At 44.7% G+C, this 25,440-nt stretch overlaps 1 protein-coding gene across 3 annotated transcripts in view; it reads left to right on the top strand.

Annotated features, from left to right (window-relative positions):
* cfap54 (cilia and flagella associated protein 54) overlaps positions 1 to 15,661 on the top strand; it is a 111,190-nt gene extending 95,529 nt beyond the window's left edge. For 2 of the 3 annotated variants that reach the window (XM_036944412.1, XM_036944411.1), the window contains exons 54-67: positions 7,024 to 7,170; positions 7,436 to 7,562; positions 7,689 to 7,856; positions 7,988 to 8,096; positions 8,241 to 8,367; positions 8,484 to 8,585; positions 8,650 to 8,776; positions 9,043 to 9,195; positions 9,304 to 9,473; positions 9,598 to 9,723; positions 9,924 to 10,030; positions 10,711 to 10,873; positions 14,124 to 14,207; positions 14,822 to 15,661. In XM_036944412.1, the coding sequence (XP_036800307.1) occupies positions 7,024 to 7,170; positions 7,436 to 7,562; positions 7,689 to 7,856; positions 7,988 to 8,096; positions 8,241 to 8,367; positions 8,484 to 8,585; positions 8,650 to 8,776; positions 9,043 to 9,195; positions 9,304 to 9,473; positions 9,598 to 9,723; positions 9,924 to 10,030; positions 10,711 to 10,873; positions 14,124 to 14,207; positions 14,822 to 14,941 (1,830 nt within the window). In that variant the 3' untranslated portion in view covers positions 14,942 to 15,661. The remainder of the gene's footprint in view (positions 1 to 7,023; positions 7,171 to 7,435; positions 7,563 to 7,688; positions 7,857 to 7,987; positions 8,097 to 8,240; positions 8,368 to 8,483; positions 8,586 to 8,649; positions 8,777 to 9,042; positions 9,196 to 9,303; positions 9,474 to 9,597; positions 9,724 to 9,923; positions 10,031 to 10,710; positions 10,874 to 14,123; positions 14,208 to 14,821) is intronic. The other variant, XM_036944413.1, reaches the window with a different exon arrangement.
* Positions 15,662 to 25,440: the final 9,779 nt, after the last annotated feature.

Below are 25,440 nucleotides of genomic sequence, written 5' to 3'. Positions count from 1 at the left end.
ATAATTTGATGTGGTATGTAATTATTTGATACAATAATCGTCATTGCATTAATGGTACTAACGTCACAACACCATCCTCCTTGACAACATACCAACAGTTTGAGCTACCCAAAAGGTACCAAATGGATGGCTCTATCCTCAACATTTCAAGCTAGCTTGTGGAGCAGGTTAGTTTTGAAGAATTGGTTCCCATTGAAGCTGAAAGGTACATTCTTAATTAACTCTGTTACGTTTGTATGTGATCATGTATTAGTATATGTCTGTCATTCCTCTCGTGAACCCCCTGCTCTCGGCACAACTCATTAATGTCGACTCTCTATCTTAGAACATGGTACTGTAATTGTACTGCTTAGTTTTGCATTCATCATTCTTCAGTGAGACGAGGTGGTGGTACTGGGGGGGTTGTCCTCGGTCTCGTTCATGAGAAGGAGAGAAAATTGGCATAGTCTTATCTGTAAGGCATACTAGTATAAATACATGTATTCTGGTTGGAAATGGGGTGCTTGTAGAGGCAAATAATACATTACTAGGGGAGGATACTCCCATGTACATGGAAAGGAAGCCATAGGTGGAGTTGACTCTCTACATCACCTAATTGAACATCTCACTGGCATCCCTGCCATTAGACTAACACCAGCCATTAGACTAACAAAGTTATACAAGGGAATGGGGGTTAGTGTGTGTGTGTGTGTGTGTGTGTCTCTGTCTGTAGGCTGGAAGCAACAAAATGGAGTCGTGGTCAGTTTTTCCAAAAGGAGGGCGGGGGAGTGCCTTATATGCGTCGCGGAAGTTAGAATAACAATGATCCAGGGTTTTACCAACCCTGGTTGCGCATTCGATATGCTGATAGAATTTAGGGAGTCTTGTTTTCAGATTAGCCTTGTTAAAATACCCAGCTACAATGAATGCAGCCTCAGGATATGTGGTTTCCAGTTTACATAGAGTCAAATAAAGTTTGTTCAGGGCCATCGATGTGTCTGCTTGGGTCGACATTTGATTGTGAGGAATTCTGAGTCAGGTGAACAGGTGAACAGAAGGACTTGAGTTCCTGTTTGTTGTTATGATCACACCACGTCTCGTTAATCATAAGGGATATCCCCCCGCCCCTGTTCTTACCAGAAAGATACTTGTTTGTCGGCGTGAAGAAACCAGCTGGCTGCACCGACTCCGATAGAGTCTCTCGAGTGAGCCATGTTTCCGTGAAGCAAAGAACGTTACAGTCTCTGGAATGATACCCATGCTCAGATTTCATCAACCTTGTTGTCAAGAGACTGGACATTGGTGAGTAGTATGCTAAGGAGCGGTGCGCGATGTGCCCGTCCCCGAAGCCTGACCAGAAGACCGCTTTCTTTGCCCGTTTTACGGCGTCGTTGTTTTGGGTCACCAGCTGGGATCCGATCCGTTGTCCTGGGTGGAAGACAGAAGACAGGATCCGCTTCAGGAAAGTTGTATTCCTGGTCGTAATGATGGTGAGTTGACGTTGCTCTTATATTCAGTAGTTCATCCTGACTGTATGTAATGGAACCTAAGATTACCTGGGGTACCAATGTAATAAATACACACGTAAAAAAAACAAAATAGGAACGCAAAGCGAGGTGGCCATCTCTGTCGGCGCCGGAAGTCAGAGGTATGGTGAATACGGAGGATACGGGGTGACACAAGATGGACATCAGTGGAACTCAGAACTCTGGAGATGGGAAAAGGACCAATGAACCGGGGAGACAGCTTGCGGGACTCTACCCGAAGGGGCAGATCCCAAGTGGAAAGCCATACCCTCTGCCCAATGCGGTAGCGGGGAGCTGGGGTCCGGCGACGGTCCTCTTGTCGACGATATCTGGAGTTGGTCTTGAGAATAGCTGCCCTGGCTCTTCTCCAAGTACGTCGACAGCGGCGGACAAACATCTGGGCCGAGGGTACGCTGACATCCTGCTCTTGTTCAGGGAAGAGTGGAGGCTGACACCCCATGGAGCACTCGAAAGGGGAGAGTCCCGTGGCAGAACCAGTTGACGGCTCCACGAAGTGGGGTTGGTTGAGACCAGGCACCTTAAGGTGGTCTCCAGATCTTGGTTGGCTCGCTCCGACTGACCGTTAGTTTGGGGATGAAATCCGGATGACAGGCTGGCCGACGACCCAATAAGGGTGCAGAATGCCTTCCAGAACTGAGACGAGAATCCCGATCGGAGACCATGTCTACCGGGAGTCCATGGCCATCTCCTTGGCAGAATGTAGTTTGGGGAGAGGGATTAAATGGGTGGCCTTGGAGAACCAGTCGACTACCGTTAGAATGACAGTGTTGCCATCAGACGGAGGGAGCCCAGTGACAAAGTCCAGAGATATATGAGACCAGGGACGATGAGGAACCGGTAGTGGTTGCAGGAGGCCAGAAGGAGCTTGCCGTCTTGTTTTGAGCACATGCAGTGCATGCGGTGACAAAGGCAGAGACGTCAGTGACCATTGTGGGCCACCAAAAACGTTGTCGAAGGAAGGCTAGTGTACGATGGGACCCTGGATGACAGGACAGCTTGGAGGAATGAGCACATTCCAGGACCCGGTACCGGACTGGGTTCAGAACAAACAGCCGTTTAGCCGGGCCCCCTTCAGGTCCAGGCTGGGAGCGTTCCGCCTCGCGAACCAGGTTCTCAATACCCCAATCCACAGTGGCAGCAAGGCAAGAGGTAGGGAGAATGGTTTTTAGACCCTGGACGGTAGATTAGCGTATACACTAGTAAAAAAAATTGTAAAGTTGAATCTGGTAAACAGGAGGGCCCACCGGGCCTGCCTTGAGTTAAGGCGCTTGGCTGAACGGAGATATTCCAAGTTTTTATGGTTGGTCCAGACCAGGAATGGCTGTTCTGCTCCATCCAGCCAGTGCCTTTACTCCTCCAACACCATCTTCACCACCAGGAGTTCTCAGTTGCCAACATCGTTATTCCTCTCAGCAGGATTGAAACGATGGAACAGGAAAGCACAGGGATGAAGCTTCTGGTCCTAGGCAGATCGCAGGGACAGGATGGCCCCCACTCCAACATCCAAAGCATCCACTTCCACAACAAATTGATGCGAGGGGTCCGGATGCATGAGGATGGGTACTGTTGTGAACCGATGCTTCAGGTCCACAAAGGCTTTGTCAACTGCTGGAGACCATTTGAACAGTACCTTGGGGGAGGTGAGTGCTGAGAGAGGGGCCGCCAGAGTGCCTTAATCTCGATTGAAACGGCGGTAGAAGTTTGCAAAACCAAGAAACCGTTGCAACTGCACCCTGGACGTTGGTTTAGGCCAATCCACCACTGCTTTCACCTTTCCAGGATCCATCTAAACATTGCCCTCAGCAGTGAAATATCCATGAAAGGTGATAGAAGAGTGGTGGAACTCACACTTCTCGGCTTTCAAACAATTGGTTTTCCAAGAGGCGCTGAAGGACCTATCTGACATGGAGTACATGTTCTTGTGCAGATCGGGGGAAAAAAACAGGATGTCGTCCAGGTAGATTAACACAAACCAGTTTAGCATGGCCGAAGCACATCATTGACTAAAGCCTGGAAGACAGCGGGGCGTTTGGTCCAAATGGCATGAGTCCAAATCGCATGACCTGGTACTCATAATGTCCACTGACTGTGTTGAAGGCTGTCTTCCACTCATCCCCCTCGCGTATCCGAACCAGGTGGCTGGCATTCCGAAGGTCCAACTTGGAAAACATGGTAGCTCCCTGGAGAGGTTCAAACGCCGAGGAGAGGAGAGGTAGGGTGTAACGATTTTTGACAGTGATATCGTTAAGTCCTTGGAAGTCATTGCACGGGCACAGGGTCTCATCCTTCTTCTCCACAAAGAAAAACCCTGCTCTGGCAGGAGATGCAAACGGACGGACGGCCCCAGTGGCCAGAGACTCCTCTATGTACTCCTCCATAGCAATGGTCTCTGGTCGGGAGAGAGAGTGCAACCCACCCCGAGGTGTGGTAGTGCCTGGGAGAAGTTCAATGGCACAATCATAAGGATGGTGCGGGGGAAGGGAAGTAGCATGTGCGTTGCTAAACACTTCCAGGAGGTCATGGTATTCCGTGGGCATAAGAGAGACATCCACAGTCTTGCTAACCTCCTGAGGAAGACGACTAGGGGAAGGCTGTGCTGCTTGAAGGAAGTGGGAATGGCAGAATGGACTCCAACCCAGGATGGAGCTTGTGGTCCAGTCAATCACAGGATTGTGCTTTTGGAGCCAGGAAAATCCCAACACAACCGGAACATTGGGAGATGCGATGAGGAGGAATTTTATTGTCTCACTGTGGTTATCAGAAACCCGTAATTGAACAGGCACAGTACTATGGGTGACTTCCAAGAATACCAAGCTCTGAAGTTATTGTGGCATCCATAAGACATTCATCAGCCCCAGGGTCAATGAGAACTCGGGGAGCCTTAGATTGGTCTCCCCACAGCACAAGAGCAAAAAGGGGTGTGCAAGTGATAGTAATTAGGGAACTCCCAGTCTTACCATAGTACTAGTACTGGTACCCACTAGAGACAAGGGTTTCATAATAGGGCAGATAGTAATAAAATGTCCTGCCCCTCCATAGTACAGACAACAGTTATTATTCAGCCTCCGTGAGCGCTCCCAAACTGATAGCTAAGTTCTTCCCAACTGCATAGGCTCAGGAGTATCCAACTCACCTGTCGTAGATTCACGAGAGAGCTCGGGTGATTTCAACGACTCTCGGAAGAGCTGCCTTCAGACTCTTCCAGATTCCATAGGAGGTGAAGGTGTCCATCAATTTTAATGGTTAAGGCGATAAGAGAGTCGAGGTCCACAGGCAGTTCCCGAGCAGCTAGCTCATCCTTTACCTCCTCAGATAATCTGTGCAGAAAAGTATCGAAAAGCGACTACGGATTCCAGACTCTCTCGGCGGCCAACGTGCGAAAGTCCACCGCGTAGTCTGCCACCCTACGGGAGTTTTGACGTAAGTCAAGCAGTTTGCTGGCCGCTGTTCTCCCGGATACCGGAGACTCAGAAACTTCTCACCTCTGGGTGAGAATGACCGCAAATGGCAGATTGTTGTTCCCAAACTGCCGTAGCCCAGGAGAGCGCCCTTCCCGACATTAGCCTAATTATATACGCCATCTTCGAACGGTCTGAAGAAAACTAAGAAGGCTGTAGCTCAAAAATAAGCGAGCACTGAGAAAGAAAACCCCAGCAGGAACCAGGATTCCCTGAATATCAGGATTCCCCAAATATCTTTCTGGAGGAGGTAAGCAGGGTTCACGGGGAGTTACAAAATTACTGAGTGATTGGGGTTTTTCAGATGTGGCAGACAGTCTGAGCTAACTCCCTGATTTTCTCAATAATAACCCATGATCGTGGCGTTCCGTCAAGGAAATGAGCCCTTCCAAAAGGCCATGTAGCAACTCCTGATGTCTCCCAATGGTGGCTCCCTGCAGTGAAGAACGACAGATTTTTTTTTTTACCTTGTCAGCTCTGGGATTCGATCCAGCAACCTTTTGGTTACTGGCCTAACTATTAACAGCTCATAAGTACCATAAGCCTCTTAATATTTGAGAATCAAATATAATTAAAGTATTCCATAGCAATGCAGAGACTCGCAAGCTGGCTATAGCTATGGATATATATGCATGATTTAAGCATCTATTCACATGGTAATGGAGTCAGATTGATAAATGTAGTTTATTATTCAACATAAGTTCTACACATTACACTACCCCATTGGGCTAATCATTACCTAGATACCAAACTCAAAGTATCTTGTTACTAGTTAATGTATTGATGACTTTAATGTCCCCAAAAACTTGCAACAGTGAATATAAAGTAGGCCTACCTGTTACAATTGACCTGTGTTACATTTAGCCCCTGTCTTCCCTATGCAGTCATGTCGAATTGCGGGTCGCTAATGCGACTGTAACGGTTTTCTTGGCTTGAAGGAGAGGCGGACCAAAACGCAGCGTGGTTGTTATTCATAGTTCTTTAATAAAGAAACTATACATGAATAAACTAACAAAACAACAAACGTGAGAAAACCTAAAACAGTCCTATCTGGTGCAAACACAGAGACAGGAACAATCACCCACAAACACACAGTGAAACCCAGGCTACCTAAGTATGATTCTCAATCAGAGACAACTAATGACACCTGCCTCTGATTGTGAACCATACTAGGCCGAAACATAGAAATACCCAAATCATAGAAAAACAAACATAGACTGCCCACCCCAACTCACGCCCTGACCATACTAAATAATGACAAAACAAAGGAAATAACGGTCAGAACGTGACAGCGACAAACTATGCTAATACAGTTCAGGCTCATTTTTTGGAGTTGAGAAATACAATGGAATAGCAATGGAAAGCTGCGATCCCCTGACTTTTTTACTAAAGCCATCAACTGCAGTCAAAGCACAACATTTTCTTATCAGAATGCATGGCTCTCTCCCTGTTGCACTCGCAACTTGATTGCGCCTCGATAGGAATTTTTATTTCTCGCATGGAACGCACAACGACTAGGTACATAGTTAAACTATTCTACTATGGGGTTGTCTGATGTTACTCAACAGGTCTGTCAGAGGCCCGATAACTCTCCCTGTCTTCTCTCGCACTCCTTGCTTTTCAAAAGTGTCTCGCACTCTGTCAGCTGACTTACCATTGTCTACTATAGGAAGCCTAGCCTACCACTACGAACATTCAGTAGTAAGCTTGAGAAAATTCAGACCAATTACTAGACAGACGTGATCCTCTCAATCACTATACGACGAGAGACATGATAGAAGTATCCGAAATTAATTAACAAAAATGTTAGTACTGAACCGTTTTTCATGTTGTAGTATCAGAAGCTTTGGTATACCGTGCAACACTACATTACAATTGATCAAGTCTGTATAATATTGGTTAGTCTGTGTAATAATCGTTCTATAATTCCATACCGACCACTCAATCACTTACAGTACATATTTATACACACATTCTTTACTAGTGTATACGCTAATCTACACATACAAGTAGACTTATGAATGTGTTGTGTACTATAGGAGGCAGTGAGTCTTCTGTCGGGTCACTCCTGTCTGCCTCCTGGCTCCAGTGTAACGTTGGCCCAGGCCACTCTACTGCTCAGTGATCTGAGAGGGACAGGCAGCCAGGCCCTACACCTGCTCACACAGAAACTACTACAGCAACAGGTCTGTCAGACATAGTCCCTCCAACATCTCTTTCTCCTCTTATGACTCCAACCACAGTCTTATTTTCTTACCTCTCGCGTCTCTTTTTTTCTGTACCACAACAGGCTAGGTTAACTCAGAAAAATTACAAATAAGTCCTCATCTCTCCTCTCCACCACTCTTGTTCATTATTCCTTTACATTGTCCCCCGATTAACTTACCTTACTGCCTGTATTACAGTCGGAACACTGATTTGTCTTAATGTGTGTGCATTGTCTTTTCTCAGCTGTGTGTGTTGGGGGAGAGTGTGTCATTGGGAGAGAGAGGCAGAGTAATCCTCCCTCCAGCCCCTGGTCTCTCTAACATCTACCTCCCACATCTCCCACTACTGGCCAAGGCCACAATGCGCCTGGGTATGATTCATACTGTACCATAGTTCTCAAAAGTCTCCACCCAGTAATGCACATAGGTCCACATACAGGAAGGTTACCTATCTTATGAACAACCACTTAATCAGTCTCTCTATCTGTTCTGAACAGGTCACTGCTTGGCTGTACAGGCCATGACCAGCGCCCCTTCCTCTAGCCTGTCTACCTCCAGCCATCCCTGGGTGTGTGCTCAGGAGGTGCTGCAGTCAGCCCTGCTCGTTTCCCAGGCATGCGCTACCAGAGACAGACAGCTGGAGGCTGATATCCTCTACTGCAAGGGTAAAACATTTATTTCCAACCTTATTCAATCATGAGATTAAATATGTATGTGTGCATCTACTCATTGAATGTCAGAGTGACCTTGTTAGTTTGATTATTTTTGGTGTGTGTGTGTGTGTGTTTGTGTCCAGGGATGGTGGAGCGCTGTCTGATGTCTCTCGGTGACTTCCAGCCTCAGACAGTTGCGCTGACACTACTGGAGAGCATCAATATCTCTCTGTCCCAGAGTCACAATCTACAGTAAGTCGCCTACAGTAGTGTGAATGATCATCTTTGAGAGTAGTGTACTGACCTCCTCAAACACCAGTGTGCTTGTTTGACTAAAGCGTGTGTGTGTGTGTGTGTGTGTGTGTGTGTGTGTGTGTGTGTGTGTGTGTGTGTCAGGCTGATCCGTAAGTGTTATCTGGAGATGGCGTTAGTGTACTTGCACCAGTGGGAGCAGAGCATCCCAGCACCTCAGGACCAGCAGAACCCCGTCCCACCTTCACCACCTAAAAATGCCATACTGAAGGTACCTGTCTGTGTCATGAGACATTCAATTGTGGTTCCGCGGGGCAGTATTTTTCTTTGGAGAGGACTGTGTGTGTGTGTACGCCTGCATCATGGCGTGTATTTGTCTTGTTTCAGCCTCCAGGTTGGAAGCGTGTCAGGACAACTCTGAACAGAGGCCTGACTCCAGGGGAAGCCTACTTATTGCTCTACTGGGTCTCTGTCCGAGCTGCTACTAAGGTAAATAGACTGAACACACACACACACGCACACACACACTTATAATGTTGTGTGTGTTCCTCAGGCGTCTGAAGCCATGTCCACATGTAGCCAGCTGTGTGGTAGTACCGGAGCTAAAGGAGGACACCTGCCTCTCATCTCCCTCAAGCTCCTGCCTGACTTTGCCTCCAACGACCTGCTCAACCCCTGTGGTAAACAAACATCCCTCACTACAACCATTCTGTCCTTTAGCCAGGGCCACATCTGGTCTTACAATAACAGCCATTATAAAAGTCGCTACAGTAGTGTGATTTGTGCCCATGTTCGTGTTAGTTTGTGGTCTACATTGTTAGCGGTTCTGTAATGTTCTCTCCTCTTTATGAGGAAAGGAGATATCATGTCTTTTCTTTATGGAAATCGTAACAGTGCTGGTTACCATATTTGTAATATCTGTCTGTGTGTTGTGTGACTCTACCAGGAGGGATAGATGTGATGGTGAGGACTGTCTCCAGCTCGTCTCCAGAGCTTGATCCAGGGCTGAGCAGCAGGAAACGCTCCCAGCTCACATGGGTCCACCTGTCCCGCTACTACAAACACCTGTTCAACCTGCAGCACATCGCCATGCGCCCAGGTACACTACCCCGGTGTCACAGTAAATCATTTTGTTACCTGACGTTCAGAGATGTTCATCTGCATGTGTGTATGTGTGCATGCTTGCCTACGTGGGTGTGTGTTCCAGTGGTGCCCCAGTGTGTGGAGGGCCTGGTGTCCCAGTCAGAAGACAGTAGTCTGGCGCTGAGGTTGGTTCAGCTCCAGACCTTCTTCTGTTCCCACATGGTGGGCTACAGAGAGACCTGCTGTGCCCCTGAACCCCCCACTGAAATCATCATGCAGCCACAGATTATACAGGTACACACACTAATAGGCACTATGGGCTGAATCCTGAAGAGATGCATGCATATACTGTACCATGGCTTGTATTGGGATGTTTATTAAAGTGTATGTTGATGTTGTTTGTGTGTTTGTGTTAAAGATGTGTCCTACAGTGAGAGGCACTATGGGAGCTCAGATGTACCCCTGGTCCTTTGCTGACAGGAAGCAGCTGTGTATCCAGTGGCACCGGCCTGCTCTCAGCCCCACCCAAGAAGACACGGATACGGTACAATACACAACACACACACACTCTTCATCCAACCACACACACTCATCAACCATAAAAGGAGCTAGCCTGGTCTCAGATCTGTTTTGTGCTATCTTACCAAGTCCTTGTCACTTATTGTCACGTCAAACAGGTCGGTAACCACTGCCTTACAGGGTTGACTTTGACAGTGTTTCTCCTTTTGTCTCTGTGTTCGTCAGGTCATGCTGCTGTTTGGGCTGAACAAAGTGCCACTCTCGGCCATGAGGGCCACAGCCTGCACTGTCATAGAGCTGCAGTGTGGACAGAAACTCGTCAGCATGGCGAAGTAGGTAGCTGCTTTCCATGTACAGCAGCTTAGGTGCTAGGGGCGAGATGGAGCTATCACCATATTGTAGCGTCTAACGAGTGGCTAATATGGTTCGTTTAGGAGCCGGAAGTCGATATGGACCTGGCCACATCTGTATCCATTCCCTCTGTAATAATTCTTACTGTATCTCTGTCACGCTCTGACCATAGTTTGCTTTGTATGTTTATAGGTTTTGTTTGGTCAGGGTGTGATCTGAGTGGGCATTCTATGTTGTATGTCTAGTTTGTCTGTTTCTGTGTTTGGCCTGATATGGTTCTCAATCAGAGGCAGGTGTTAGTCATTGTCTCTGATAGGGAACCATATTTAGGTAGCCTGTTTTGTCATTGTGGGTTGTGGGTGATTGTCTATGTCAGTTGCGTGTGTCAGCACATTTTGGTAAATAGCTTCACGGTCGTTTTTCATTCAGTGTTTAGTGCTTTCTTTAATTAAAATATCATCATGAACACATACCACGCTGCATTTTGGTCAGCTTCTTACGACGATCGTGACAATCTCTTCCAGAATCTCTCCCTAAACCCTTTTGTCTTATCTAATTTAGTTGAATTCACCAACCGTATTTAACTAAATGAAATTAATGTTGGTAACTAAATGTAATGCAACCTCTGACCACCAGCACCACCCCATGTGTTCTCCTCTAGACTGTGTGCAGTCCATGCTCAGCTGGCCTCAGCCTGTGTTGGGGGTAACGTCTCCTCTCCGCCTGCTGCCAGTAGCGCCCCCTCCTCCCCCAGCCCCAAGTTGGAGAGACAACGCCGCACCAAGATCCCAGACAAGGCTGCTACCTCCAGCCCTCACATACAGGTCTGTGTGCTACTGGTAACTGCTCTGACAGGCCTTATAGTCCACATTCACATGTTAACAGTGATGGAAAAAACACTCATGTCATATCTTACTACCCTGAACAAAAAGAGACGCAACTGCAATAAATTCATTACGCCCTATTATCTGGATTTCACATGACTGGGAATACAGATATGCAATCTGTATGCAACCTTAAAGAAGATTCAGGGGCTTGGATCAGAAACCCAGTCAGTATCTGATGTTACCACCTTTTGCGTCATGCAGCACAACACATCTCCTTCACATAGAGTTGATCAGGCTGTTGATTGTGGTCTGTGGAATGTTATCATACTCCTCTTCAATGGCTGTGCAAACTTGCTGGATATTGGCGGGAACTGGAACATGCTGTTGTACACATCGATACAGAATATCCCAAACATGCTCAATGGTTTAGATGTATGATGAGTATGCAGGCCATGGAAGAACTGAAGACATTTTCAGCTTCCAGGAATTGTGTACAGATCCTTGCAAAATGGGGCTGTACATTATCATGATGAAACATGAGGTGATGAATGGCACGACAATGGTCCTAAGGATCTCATCACGGTACAGTATGTATCTCTGTGCATTCAAATTGCCGTTGATAAATGCAATGGTGTTCGTTGCCCGTAGCTTATGCCTGCCCATACTATAATGTTACAGCCTTATTCTAAAATTGATGAAATTGTTTTATTTCGTCTTCAATCTACACACAATACTCCATAATGACAAAGCAAAACAGGTTTTTAGAAATATAAAAAAATCTGAAATATCTAATTTACATAAGTATTCAGACCCTTACTCAGTGCCTTGTTGAAGCACCTTTGGCAGTGATTACAGCATCTACTCTTCTTGGGTATGATGCTACAAGCTTGGCACACCTGTATTTGGTTTCTCCCATTTTTCTCTGCATTCTTTCAAGCTCTGTCAGGTTGGATGGAGAGCATTGCTGCACAGCTATTTTCAGGTCTCTTCAGAGATTTTCGATCGAGTTCAAGTCTGGGCTCTGGCTGGGCAACATTCAAATACTTGACCTGAAGCCACTCCTGCGTTGTCTTGGCTGTGTGCTTAGGGTTGTTGTCCTGATGGAAGGTGAAACTTTGCCCCAGACTGAGGTCCTGAGCGCTCTGGAGCAGGTTTTCATCAAGGATCTCTCTGTACTTTGTTCCTTTCATCTTTCCCTCGATCCTGACTCGTCTCACAGTCCCTGCCGCTGAAAAACATCCCCACAGCATGATGCTGCCACCACCGTGCTTCACCGTAGGGATGGTGCCAGTTTTCCTCCAGATGTGATGCTTGGCATTCAGGCCAAAAAGTTCAGAGTTTCATCAGACCAGAGAATCTTGTTTCTCATGGTCTGAGAGTCATTTAGGTGCCTTTTGGCAAACTCCAAGTGGGCTGTCGTGCCTTTTTTTGAGGAGTGGCTTCATTCTTGCCACTCTACCATAAAGCCCTGATTGGTGGAGTGCTGCAGAGATGGTTGTCCGACTGGAAGGTTCTCTTACCTCCACGGAGGAACTCTGGAGCTCTGTCAGTGACCATCGGGTTCTTGATCACCTCCCTGACCAAAGTCCTTCTCCCCCGATTGCCCAGTTTGGCTGGGCAGCCAGCTCTAGGAAGAGTCTTGGTGGTTCCAAACTTCTTCCATTTAAGAATGATGGAGGCCACTGTGTTCTTGGGAACCCTCAATCCTGCTGAAATATTTTGGTGCCCATCCCCAGATCTATGCCTCGACACAATCCTGTCTCAGAGTGCTACAGACAATTCCTTCGACCACATGGTTTTTGTTTTTGCTCTGTTTTTCCACTGTCAACTGTGGGACCTTCTATAGACAAGTATGTGCCTTTCCAAATCATGTTCAATCAATAGAATTTACCACAGGTGGACTCCAAGTTGTAGAAATATCTGAAGGATGATCAAAGGAAAGCGGATGCACCGGAGCTCAATTTCTAGTCTCATAGCAAAGGGTCTGAATACTTACATTTGAAGTTGGAATTTTACATACACCTTAGCCAAATACATTAACTCCGTTTTTAACAATTCCTGACATTTAATCCAAGTAAGAATTCCCTGTTTTAGGTCAGTTAGGATCACTTTATTTTAAGAATTTAAAATATCAGAATAATAGTGATTTTATTTCAGATTTTTATTTATTTCATCACATTCCCAGTGGGTCAGAAGTTTACATACACTTAATTAGTGTTTGGTGGCATTGCCTTTAAATTGTTTAACTTGGGTCAAACGTTTCGGGTAGCCTTCCACAAGCTTCCCACAATAAGTTGGGTGAATTTTGGCCCATTCCTCCTGACAGAGCTGGTGTAACTGAGTCAGGTTTGTAGGCTTCCTTGCTCGCACACGCTTTTTCAGTTCTGCCCACAAATTTTCTATAGGATTGAGGTCAGGGCTTTATTATGGCCACTCCAATACCTTGACTTTGTTGTCCTTGAGCCATTTTTCCACAACTTTGGAAGTATGCTCGGGGTCAATGTCCATTTGGAAGACCCATTTGCGACCAAGCTTTAACTTCCTGACTGATGTCTTGAGATGTTGCTTCAATATATCCACATACTTTTCCTCCCTCATGATGACATCTATTTTCTGAAGTGCACCAGTTCCTCCAGCAGCAAAGCACCCCCAGAACATGATGCTGCCACCCCCGTGCTTCACGGTTGGGATGGTATTCTTCGGCTTGCAAGCCTCCCCCTTTTTCTCCAAACATAACGATGGTCATTATGGCCAAACAGTTCTATTTTTGTCTCATCAGAACAGAGAACATTTCTCCAAAAAGTTTTACTGTGGATATAGATACTTTTGTAGCTGTAGCAGCAACCCTCGATTTGTGTATGTCACACCCTGAGCTTTTTTATGTCTTTATTTGGTTTGGTCAGGGTGTGATTTGGGGTGGGCATTCTGTTTTGTTTTCTATGATTCTGTGTTTCTATGTTTTGGCAGGGTATGGTTCTCAATCAGGGACAGCTGTCTATTGTTGTCTCTGATTGGGAACCATACTTAGGTAGCCCTTTTTCCTTCCTTTCGTTGTGGGTAGTTAACTTTGTTTGTGGCACTAATGCCCTGTAAGCTTCACCCCCCCCCCCCCCCCCCCCCCCCCCCTCTAGCGATCACTTTTGTTCCGTCACCTCCCCATTTACAAATGAAGCACTGGTCAAACGTGCATGTAAGTGAATCTACCTGTAAATGAGTACATGTTTTGTGTGTTGGTTGGTTGTTTCAGATGCTACAGGAGCAGACCAGGTGCTGCTGTGCTGCTATAAAGGACTTACTGCAGCCTGCTTCAGAGGCAGCTGTTCTCACTGAGGTAGGCTAAACACACCACACACTGATTCAACACCCCCCAAAGTTCACATACTGGTAAAGGGTTAACTTGTTTAGTGGAAATTACCACTAATGACTCAGTCAAAGTTAAATGAACAGATCTTTATTATCACGGCCAGAGAGGTTACAACAAGCTTCATAATCAAAGTACAAGTCTGTAAGAAACTCTGAAGGGATGCTCTACCTTAGCACTTTTTATACTCATGCACAAACTAGGTGTCTCTGCTCTCAGGGTGCAATAGACTGATCATGACCTTACACACGTAGTTTCTAGGTGTTGTGCCAAAGTAACAATGTGTTCCCTTGTTTCTGTCCTATCAGTCCCCTCCCTGAGAGCAGTCCCAGAACATCCTAACACAATAATCAGGAAACAACACGCTACATGTAGTCACACATTTACAGAGGACACTAAACATGTCCATTACACTTACACAAACCTAAGATATACTGTACTGTTGATGTTTTACTATGGCTTGAATGTGTGAAACATTTGATCTTATGCCTCTTCCATGGCATTTTTGTTACCCGTTTACCCTGTTAAGGTTCTTAGACATGCAGATATTACTTGAGAAATGATTCCCTCCCTCTGCGTGCCAGGTTCCGTTTGAGGCCAGCCTACATAGTCTGTGTGATCTGGAGCGCTGCTTCAACCCAGCCAGTGGAGCCATTGTGGAGGGAAACGCACTGATAACATGGCTCATCTCCCTGCTCGTCTGATACCCTATCCAGTCTATGGACCGGCACAGCACCATAGAAAAAGACAAACCCAATGACAGGAATCAAATGGCCAAGACCAAAGATAGCATATTGCACCTACCTAGCAAAGTGACTTCACCAGATTCTTTCACTCTGAAATAAATGAGCATAGATAAAGATGATTTTTGCAAAAACTAAATTCAAGCACTTTTCATTTCTTATTCTCAATGTATATGATTTAAGCTCACAAATCAAATGTATATGAAAGGCTCATGTGTTGTCATAAAATACAAATCGGACCTCTTAGAACAGCAGTGGTAATGTTTCCTATGACTCCGGTTTCCCCAACTGGCGGGCTGAATTTGGCTCGCAGATGGTTTTATTTAGCCCCGCAAGTTTTCTGAGCAAAACAAAAAGCTTCTTTTTTTTTTATTTTATTTTTTTTAAATACATGTTTTAGATTGGTGGACATAAAAGGCTGTAAAAACACCAGAAATCAGTTCCAAGTGATTTTTAACTGTTCAAATCTGTTCAAGTATTCTCATATGTAATAGATCGTAAGCTAGGTTTGAAATTATGTTTTAGTCAAGCATATCTGTTTGGGCTTCTTGCAATCTACAAATGATTTGTAATTATGTTCCGGCCCCCCGACCATCGTCTCAAGAAAATAAATCTGCTTGTTGCTCAATATAGTTGATTATCCCTGCTAGAACTCCTCTGATTAAAGGTCCCAAATGAAAATTGCCTTTGAATAACCAAAACATGACCCATATATTTTACACTAAGATGCTCAGTAATGAAAGAAAAGGTGCCGTTTCTTCATCTCTAACTATCAGGAAGCCTGAATGAACAGGTTGAGTGGGCGGGGAGCTTATATTCATGAGCTCGCCTTGACTGACAGTTGTTGGAAGCACCCTAGTGATCGTTGCCAGGTAACAAGGGAAACAATGGGCCACATGTCATTCCGAGCCTAAATAGTATACCTCACCCCATTTTCTCTACAAAATGCTCATGGTCAACAGAGCTGATCATGAACTGTTGGATATCAGACAAACAGCAGCAATACACAATTGCATTTATCAGGCATTTATTTGACATTTTTCATTGCCAAGATATTGACCAACACTCGAGAAATAAAAGGTTAAAATCATGGCAAAACATCATTTGACAGTAACAAAAATATATATACAGTTGGGAGAAGTATTTGATACACTGCCGATTGTGCAGGTTTCCCTACTTACAAAGCATGTAGAGGTCTGTAATTTTTATCATAGGTACACTTCAAATGTGAGAAACGGAATCTGAAACAAAAATGCAGAAAATCACGTATGATTTTTAAGTAATTAATTTGCATTTTATTGCATGCTATAAGTATTTGATACATCAGAAAAGCATAACTTAATATTTGATACAGAAACCTTTGTTTGCAATTACAGAGATCATATGTTTCCTGTAGTTCTTGACCAGCTTTGTACACACTGCAGCAGGGATTTTGGCCTACTCCTCCATACAGACCTTCTCCAGATCCTTCAGGTTTCAGGGCTTTCGCTGGGCAATACGGCCTTTCAGCTCCCTCCAAAGATTTTCTATTGGGTTCAGGTCTGGAGACTGGCTAGGCCACTCCAGGACCTTGAGATGCTTCTTACGGAGCCACTCCTTAGTTGCCCTGGCTGTGAGTTTCGGGTCGTTGTCATGCTAGAAGACCCAGACACGACCCATCTTCAATGCTCTTACTGAGGAAAGGAGGTTGTTGGCCAAGATCTCACGATACATGGCCCCATCCATCCTCCCCTCAATACGGTGCAGTCGTACTGTCCCCTTTGCAGAAAAGCATCCCCAAAGAATGATGTTACCACCTCCATGCTTCACGGTTGGGATGGTGTTCTTGGGGTTGTACTCATCCTTCTTCCTCCAAACATGGCGAGTGGAGTTTAGACCAAAAAGCTCTATTTTTGTCTCATCAGACCACATGACCTTCTCCAATTCCTCCTCTGGATCATCCAGATGGTCATTGGCAAACTTCAGACAGGCCTGGACATGCGCTGGCTTGAGCAGGGGGACCTTGCGTGCGCTGCATGATTTTAATCCATGATGGCGTAGTGTGTTACTAATGGTTTTCTTTGAGACTGGTCCCAGCTCTCTTCAGGTCATTGACCAGGTCCTGCCATGTAGTTCTGGGCTGATCCCTCACCTTCCTCATGATCATTGATGCCCCACGAGGTGAGATCTTGCATGGAGCCCCAGACCGAGGGTGATTGACCGTCATCTTGAACTTCTTCCGTTTTCTAATAATTGCGCCAACAGTTGTTGCCTTTTCACCAAGCTGCTTGCCTATTGTCCTTTAGCCCATCCCAGCCTTGTGCAGGTCTACAATTTTACCCCTGATGTCCTTACACAGCTCTCTGGTCTTGGCCATTGTGGAGAGGTTGGAGTCTGTTTGATTGAGTGTGTGGACAGGTGTCTTTTATACAACTAACGAGTTCAAACAGGTGCAGTTAATACAGGTAATGAGTGGAGAACAGGAGAGCTTCTTAAAGAAAAACTAACAGGTCTGTGAGAGCCGGAATTCTTACTGATTGGTAGGTGATCAAATACTTATGTCATGCAATAAAATGCAAATGAATTACTTAAAAATCATACAATGTGATTTTCTGGATTTTTGTCTCTCATAGATTCCGTCTCTCATAGTTGAAGTGTACCTATGATTAAAATTACAGACCTCTACATGCTTTGTAAGTAGGAAACACTGCCGATTTTGCAGGTTATCAAATACTTGTTCTCCCCATTGTATATTGGAGCCATATGCCCAATATAGGCACCCCACCACCCTCCAGTTTGCAGGACCCCATAGACTTGTAAAATTTGAACACTCATCTCCCGTCCAAATGCATTTTTTTGTAAATAATAATAATTTACAAAATGTGATATCATAAACTCAGCAAAAAAAGAAACGTCCCTTTTTCAGGACCCTGTCTTTCAAAGATAATTTGCAAAAATCCAAATAACTTCACAGATCTTCATTGTGAAGGGTTTAAACACTGTTTCCCATGCTAGTTCAATGAACCATAAACAATTAATGAACATGTATAACGGTCATTAAGACACTAACAGCTTACAGACGGTAGGCAATTAAGGTCACAGTTCTGAAAATGTAGAACACTAAAGAGGCCTTTCTACTGACTCTGAAAAACACCAAAAGAAAGATGCCCAGGGTTCCTGCTCATCTGCGTGAACGTGCCATAGGCATGCTGCAAGGAGGCATGAGGACTGCAGATGTGGCCAGGGCAATAAATTGCAATGTCCGTACTGTGAGACGCCTAAGACAGCGCAACAGGGAGACAAGACGGACAGCTGATCGTCCTCGCAGTGGCAGACACCAGGAACGCACAATCCCTCCTTCAGTGCTCAGATTGTCTGCAATAGGTTGAGAGAGGCTGGACTGAGGGCTTGTAGGCCTGTTGTAAGGCAGACATCACCGGCAACAACGTCGCCTATGTGCACAAACCCACCGTCGCTGGACCAGACAAGACTGTCAAAAAGTGCTCTTCACTGACGAGTACCGAGTCTGAATATGCAATATTTGGTATTGCAATTTTTTTTCAATATTAGTATTTGGAATGTATGTGCCTGAAATTCTATTTTAAATGAATAACTATGCCTTACAGTATGTTGGGTCTGTCTTCACAGGCTTCACAGCATATCCCCCCTTTGGCCTGTCTTTACAGGCTTCACAGCATATCCCCCCTTTGGCCTGTCTTTACAGGCTTCACAGCATATCCCCCCTTTGGCCTGTCTTTACAGGCTTCACAGCATATCCCCCCTTTGGCCTGTCTTTACAGGCTTCACAGCATATCCCCCCTTTGGCCTGTTTTCACAGGCTTCACAGCATATCCCCCTTTGGCCTGTCTTCACAGGCTTCACAGCATATCCCCCCTTTGGCCTGTCTTTACAGACTTCACAGCATATCCCCCCTTTGGCCTGTCTTCACAGGCTTCACAGCATATCCCCCTTTGGCCTGTCTTCACAGGCTTCACAGCATATCCCCCCTTTGGCCTGTCTTTACAGGCTTCACAGCATATCCCCCCTTTGGCCTGTCTTTACAGGCTTCACAGCATATCCCCCTTTTGCCTTGGGAAAGCTGATTTTGAATCACAGCATTCCTGCTGCGGTGGTTGCCTGGGAAGATGTGCAGACAGGGTAGATGTTGAATTTTCTAAAATGTCTATCATTACAGCTTGATGATAGTGGAAAGGAGATGGAATGTGAAATAGTAACATAGGAAAATTCAAAGGCATTTCAACGTCCTAGCTTTAGCCGGTGGTAACTTGTGGAATAGACACCGGCTGGAATGCAGTTTTAACTAATCAGCGTCCAGCATTAGACCCACCCGTTGTATCGTTCTGCCAGTATCGTTCTGCCATGCTCTGCTTGAGCTAACTAACGGTTTTGTAAACAAAGCTGTATGATGTGCACATGTGATGACGGTTTTAAGGTGTTACATATTTAAATTAGTTAGCTACGATTATAAGACGCCAACATTGATGTGTAAAATGTCCGGCATTACGTGACATTGCGTAATGTGGATGAGTTCATTGGCTGACATAATTGCAAGAGATCTGAAAATTCTCAGATGGCGACAGAAGAGGACTATTGGGACAGAGACACAGAGAGGTGGGTTCCTGTGGAAGAATGGGGGTGGAAGAGAATGAGGAAAGCAGAGGGTGGAGATGGCGATGGGGTGTTGAAGAGATTGATGTCAAGGGCAAACAGTGAGCCATACGCCAGACCAAGTTCTGGAGGTGAAATGAAAGCGAATGAGGGTGAGATAAGTTAGGTGGAAGGTGTGGTGAAGAGCTCGGAGCCTTAGTCTGGCATTGATGGACATGATTTTTTTTTTTTTAAGGATCTGGTCCAGTATGAGTGAATTTTTGGGAGAAAGTAAATCCTTGCCTTTTGGTGGATCCATTTGTGGTTTCAGGATGGGTGGGGAAGGAGTTCAAATCAAATCAAATGTATTTATATAGCCCTTCGTACATCAGCTGATATCTCAAAGTGCTGTACAGAAACCCAGCCTAAAACCCCAAACAGCAAGCAATGCAGGTGTAGAAGCACGGTGGCTAGGAAAAACTCCCTAGAAAGGCCAAAACCTAGGAAGAAACCTAGAGAGGAACCAGGCTATGTGGGGTGGCCAGTCCTCTTCTGGCTGTGCCGGGTGGAGATTATAACAGAACATGGCCAAGATGTTCAAATGTTCATAAATGACCAGCATGGTCCAATAAATGGTTGGGTTCAGTTGAATCAGTGAAGGTAACCTGTAGTGGACTTATTTGTTTGTGTTTCTTCTGTCCAGAGGGAGCGGGTGCTCCAACTTGTGTCAAGATCTGTTTCTTGCTTCACACTTAGGAATAGGGCATCATTGAAAGGAATGATATCTGGGGTAGCAATACGTGTGGAGGTGGAGCAATTGAAGTTGAAGATTCCTGGTATTTGTGACGCCTGCCTTTTGGTGTGCCGCAGACCCGGTGGTGAGCGTGGTGAAACAGAGGAGTCACTGTCATTCAAGAGTTTTTACCCGACAGTCATGTTAGGATATATCAGGTATCCGGTTAGAGCTTTTGTACCGAATCCACTGCTCTGTTTCAGGTGCAACTTTATGGTCATGTTACAGCAGTGTGGAGGAGGGAGATGCCAAGATGTGGGAAATGTGCCGGAGGGCATGGGACAGAGGATTGTGTAGTTTCGGTGGATAGAATTGTGTTTCAACTGTAGGGGGTGCTCATGTTGCTGGGGATCGAAGGTGTCCAGTGTGAGAGAGTCAGGTTGAGGTGGCCAGAGGCAGAATGTGTTGTATGCTGAGGCATTGAAGATTGTAGAGATGTATGGGTCAACGGTGAGAGATCTGGAGGGGATCCCTGTGAGTAGTAGATCTGTGCCAGCACAAAGGGATAGGCCAACGAGTGATATATGCTTCAGTAAGATTGGATTCTTAGCGTTCATAGCAATGGTTATAAACTGTACGGCAGAAATGGAGTGTAAATCACAGAAAATAGATGTGTTGGTGGCAGCTGCAGAGAAGTATTTGGATATACGAGATTTGACTTCAGAGTTACAGGGTGTGTTGAGTGGTGGTGTCCCGTTCTCTTAGGTTATTGGCATGGTTCAGGAGCAGATAGGGCCAAAGTAGTGGAATTTCGGTAGTGGGTTTTTAATGAGTGTATTGTTAGTTGGTAGGTTTAAAAAAAAATGTTTTGCTATTTTCTACATTGTAGAATAATAGTGAAGACATTAAAACTATGAAATAACACATATCGAATCATATAGTAACCACAAATCAAAATAGATTTTAGATTCTTCAAAGTAGCCACCTTTTGCCTTGATGACAGCTTTGCACACTCTTGGCATTCTCTCAACCAGCTTCATGAGGTAGTCACCTGGAATGCATTTTAATTAACAGGTGTGCCTTAAACCTTTTTGTGTTACTACATGATTCCATGTGTTATTTCATCGTTTTGATGTCTTCACTATTATTCTACAATGTAGAAATTTAGCTTGTTAGTAAATAAATAATCAAGTCAATTTATAGTTTGAATGAGTAGTTGTGTCCTAACTTTTGACTGTTACTGTAAGTATTCAGCCTCTTTGCTATGAGACTTGAAATTAAGCTGTTTCCATTGATCCTGTTTCCATTGATCATCCTTGAAATGTTTCTACAACTTGGAGTCCACTGTGGTAAATACAATTGATTGGACATGATTTGGAAAGGCACACACCTGTCTATAAAAGCTCCCACAGTTGACAGTGCATGTCAGAGCACCATGAGGTTAAAGGAATTGTCCATAGAGCTCCGAGACAGGATTATGTCGAGGCACAGATCTGGGGAAGGGTACCAAAACATTTCTGCAATATTGAAGGTCCCCAAGTGCACAGTGGCCTCCGTTATTCTTAAATGGAAGACATTTGGAACCATCAAGACTCTTCCTAGAGCTGTCCGTCCGGCCAAACTGAGGAATAGGGGAGAAGGGCCTGATGGTCATTCTGACAGAGCTCTAGAGTTCCTCTGTGGAGATGGGAGAACCTTCCAGAAGGACAACCATCTCTGCAACACTCCACCAATCAGAACTTTATGGTAGAGAGGCCAGACGGATGCCACTCCTCAGTAAAAGGCATATGACAGCCTGCTTGGAGTTTGCCAAAAGGCACCTAAAGACTCACAGACCATGAGAAACAAGATTATCTGGTCTGATGAAACCAAGATTGAATTATTTGGCCTGAATGCCAAGCGTCACGTCTGGAGGAAACCTGGCACCATCCCTACGGTGAAGCATGGTGGTGGCAGCATCATGCTGTGGGATGTTTTCTAGCGGCAGGGACTGTGAGACTAGTCAGAATCAAGGGAAAGATGAACGGAGCGAAGTACAGAGACATCCTTGATGAAAACCTGCTCCAGAGCACTCAGGACCTCAGACTGGGGTGAAGGTTCACCTTCCAACAGGACAACGACCCTAAGCACACAGCCAAGACTATGCAGGAGTGGCTTCGGGACAAGTCTCTAAATGTCCTTGACTTGAGCCCGACTGGACATTTCTGGAGAGACCTGAAAATAGCTGTGCAGCAAAGCTCCCCATCCAAACTGACAGAGCTTGAGATGATCTACAGAGAATGGGAGAAACTCCCCAAATACAGGTGAGCCAAGCTTGTAGCGTCATACCCAAGAAGAATTGTTGCTGTAATCGCTGCCAAAGGTGCTTCAATAAAGTACTGAGTAAAGGGTCTGAATACTTTAATAAATTAGCTGAAATGTTTTTTTTTAAACAGTTTTTGTTTTGTCGTTATGGGGTATTGTGTGTAATTGATGGGGGGGGAAAATGTAATACATTTTTGAAGTAGCCTAATCAGATTGAAAGATTGCGACTGGTTGTGTTTATGCCACATATAAAAGGTATTTAGGCTATATTGAAGCGTTAGGTTCTAGGTGCACAAGGAATAGCCGCTTGAATTGTAAAGAATGCAGAGTATGTGTTAAGCTTTCCTCAATAACTAGGCCTGCAGGGGGGCATATGTGACCACATTACAATAGGACGACTTGGCAGAATGATGATCTGCAACAGACAACGCATTTAGTACCAGTTGTAAAAATACAGCCAGACTGGTCTGCTGCTGTGCCTTTCTAGACCTCGTAAGCTGTCGAGAGTAGATTCACATCTGAACCAAATTGAATGAAACGTCAAATCACAGGCCTTTTGTGCCGTTATTCAAATTACATTTTCACTGCAGCCTAGAGTAGGCTAGAATGTAATTATTCATTGCATTGTGTTGTTGTAGGCTCGTTTAGGTAGGATAATTGATCAATAGGTGAGATTTGAGCTGTGTGTCTCATGTCTTCACTGTTCTTTCATGAGCAATGATGCACCTGGCCTCTCCGCTGCCTATCAGCTTTTACTATTCTTTCTTGTCGATTCATATAAAAAATGTATGCAGCTTTGACTGTTTTTATGTGTGGTATGATTGCTAGTTAGCCTATTGCAGATCTGGAGAAATATTCTAGTTCAATTCATAAAATCTTGGAAGGTGGAAAAAAGTGTACAACAGGGGTAGAACATTAATCCAATAAATCTACCTTGATTATCATCAATCATGGAACTGTATGACAACGTTCAAGTCGTCATGAACTGTTCTCCAGGTTTAATCTTCTATGTGGGGTCTGAGTTGTATCATGATTCAATAGGCTACATGTCCTTAATCATTGCACAAAGTTATCCTAATATGATCCACTAATGCTAGTGACCCTCAGGGACAATTTACAAGGACATGACAGAAGAAAGATAAACAGAATGGAATGATGCTAGTGTCTAATATTTAACATGACGCAAATTGTAAAATAAAACAGAGAAAAGCACATGCATATACAGTGGGGCAAAAAAGTATTTAGTCAGCCACCAATTGTGCAAGTTCTCCCACTTAAAAAGATGAGAGAGGCCTGTAATTTTCATCATAGGTACACTTCAACTATGACAGACAAAATGAGAAGGAAAAAAATCCAGAAAATCACATTGTAGGATTTTTTATGAATTTATTTGCAAATTATGGTGGAAAATAAGTACAGTGCCTTGCGAAAGTATTCGGCCCCCTTGAACTTTGCGACCTTTTGCCACATTTCAGGCTTCAAACATAAAGATATAAAACTGTATTTTTTTGTGAAGAATCAACAAGTGGGACACAATCATGAAGTGGAACGACATTTATTGGATATTTCAAACTTTTTTAACAAATCAAAAACTTTGGGCGTGCAAAATTATTCAGCCCCCTTAAGTTAATACTTTGTAGCGCCACCTTTTGCTGCGATTACAGCTGTAAGTCGCTTGGGGTATGTCTCTATCAGTTTTGCACATCGAGAGACTGACATTTTTTCCCATTCCTCCTTGCAAAACAGCTCGAGCTCAGTGAGGTTGGATGGAGAGCATTTGTGAACAGCAGTTTTCAGTTCTTTCCACAGATTCTCGATTGGATTCAGGTCTGGACTTTGACTTGGCCATTCTAACACCTGGATATGTTTATTTTTGAACCATTCCATTGTAGATTTTGCTTTATGTTTTGGATCATTGTCTTGTTGGAAGACAAATCTCCATCCCAGTCTCAGGTCTTTTGCAGACTCCATCAGGTTTTCTTCCAGAATGGTCCTGTATTTGGCTCCATCCATCTTCCCATCAATTTTAACCATCTTCCCTGTCCCTGCTGAAGAAAAGCAGGCCCAAACCATGATGCTGCCACCACCATGTTTGACAGTGGGGATGGTGTGTTCAGCTGTGTTGCTTTTACGCCAAACATAACGTTTTGCATTGTTGCCAGAAAGTTCAATTTTGGTTTCATCTGACCAGAGCACCTTCTTCCACATGTTTGGTGTGTCTCCCAGGTGGCTTGTGGCAAACTTTAAACGACACTTTTTATGGATATCTTTAAGAAATGGCTTTCTTCTTGCCACTTTTCCATAAAGGCCAGATTTGTGCAATATACGACTGATTGTTGTCCTATGGACAGAGTCTCCCACCTCAGCTGTAGATCACTGCAGTTCATCCAGAGTTAAACTTCTTCTTCTTCTTCTTCTTCTTCTTCTTCCTTGTTCTTCATGATGCTCTCTGCGCTTTTAACGGACCTCTGAGACTATCACAGTGCAGGTGCATTTATACGGAGACTTGATTACACACAGGTGGATTGTATTTATCATCATTAGTCATTTAGGTCAACATTGGATCATTCAGAGATCCTCACTGAACTTCTGGAGAGAGTTTGCTGCACTGAAAGTAAAGGGGCTGAATAATTTTGCACGCCCAATTTTTCAGTTTTTGATTTGTTAAAAAAGTTTGAAATATCCAATAAATGTCGTTCCACTTCATGATTGTGTCCCACTTGTTGTTGATTCTTCACAAAAAAATACAGTTTTATATATTTATGTTTGAAGCCTAAAATTGTGGCAAAAGGTTGCAAAGTTCAAGGGGGCCGAATACTTTCGCAAGGCACTGTAT

Source organism: Oncorhynchus mykiss, chromosome 15 (genome assembly GCF_013265735.2).
Source record: "Oncorhynchus mykiss isolate Arlee chromosome 15, USDA_OmykA_1.1, whole genome shotgun sequence".
NCBI lineage: Eukaryota > Metazoa > Chordata > Actinopteri > Salmoniformes > Salmonidae > Oncorhynchus > Oncorhynchus mykiss.
The sequence above is the reverse complement of the archived record's forward strand: the minus strand, read 5'-3'. Positions and strand labels throughout refer to the sequence as shown.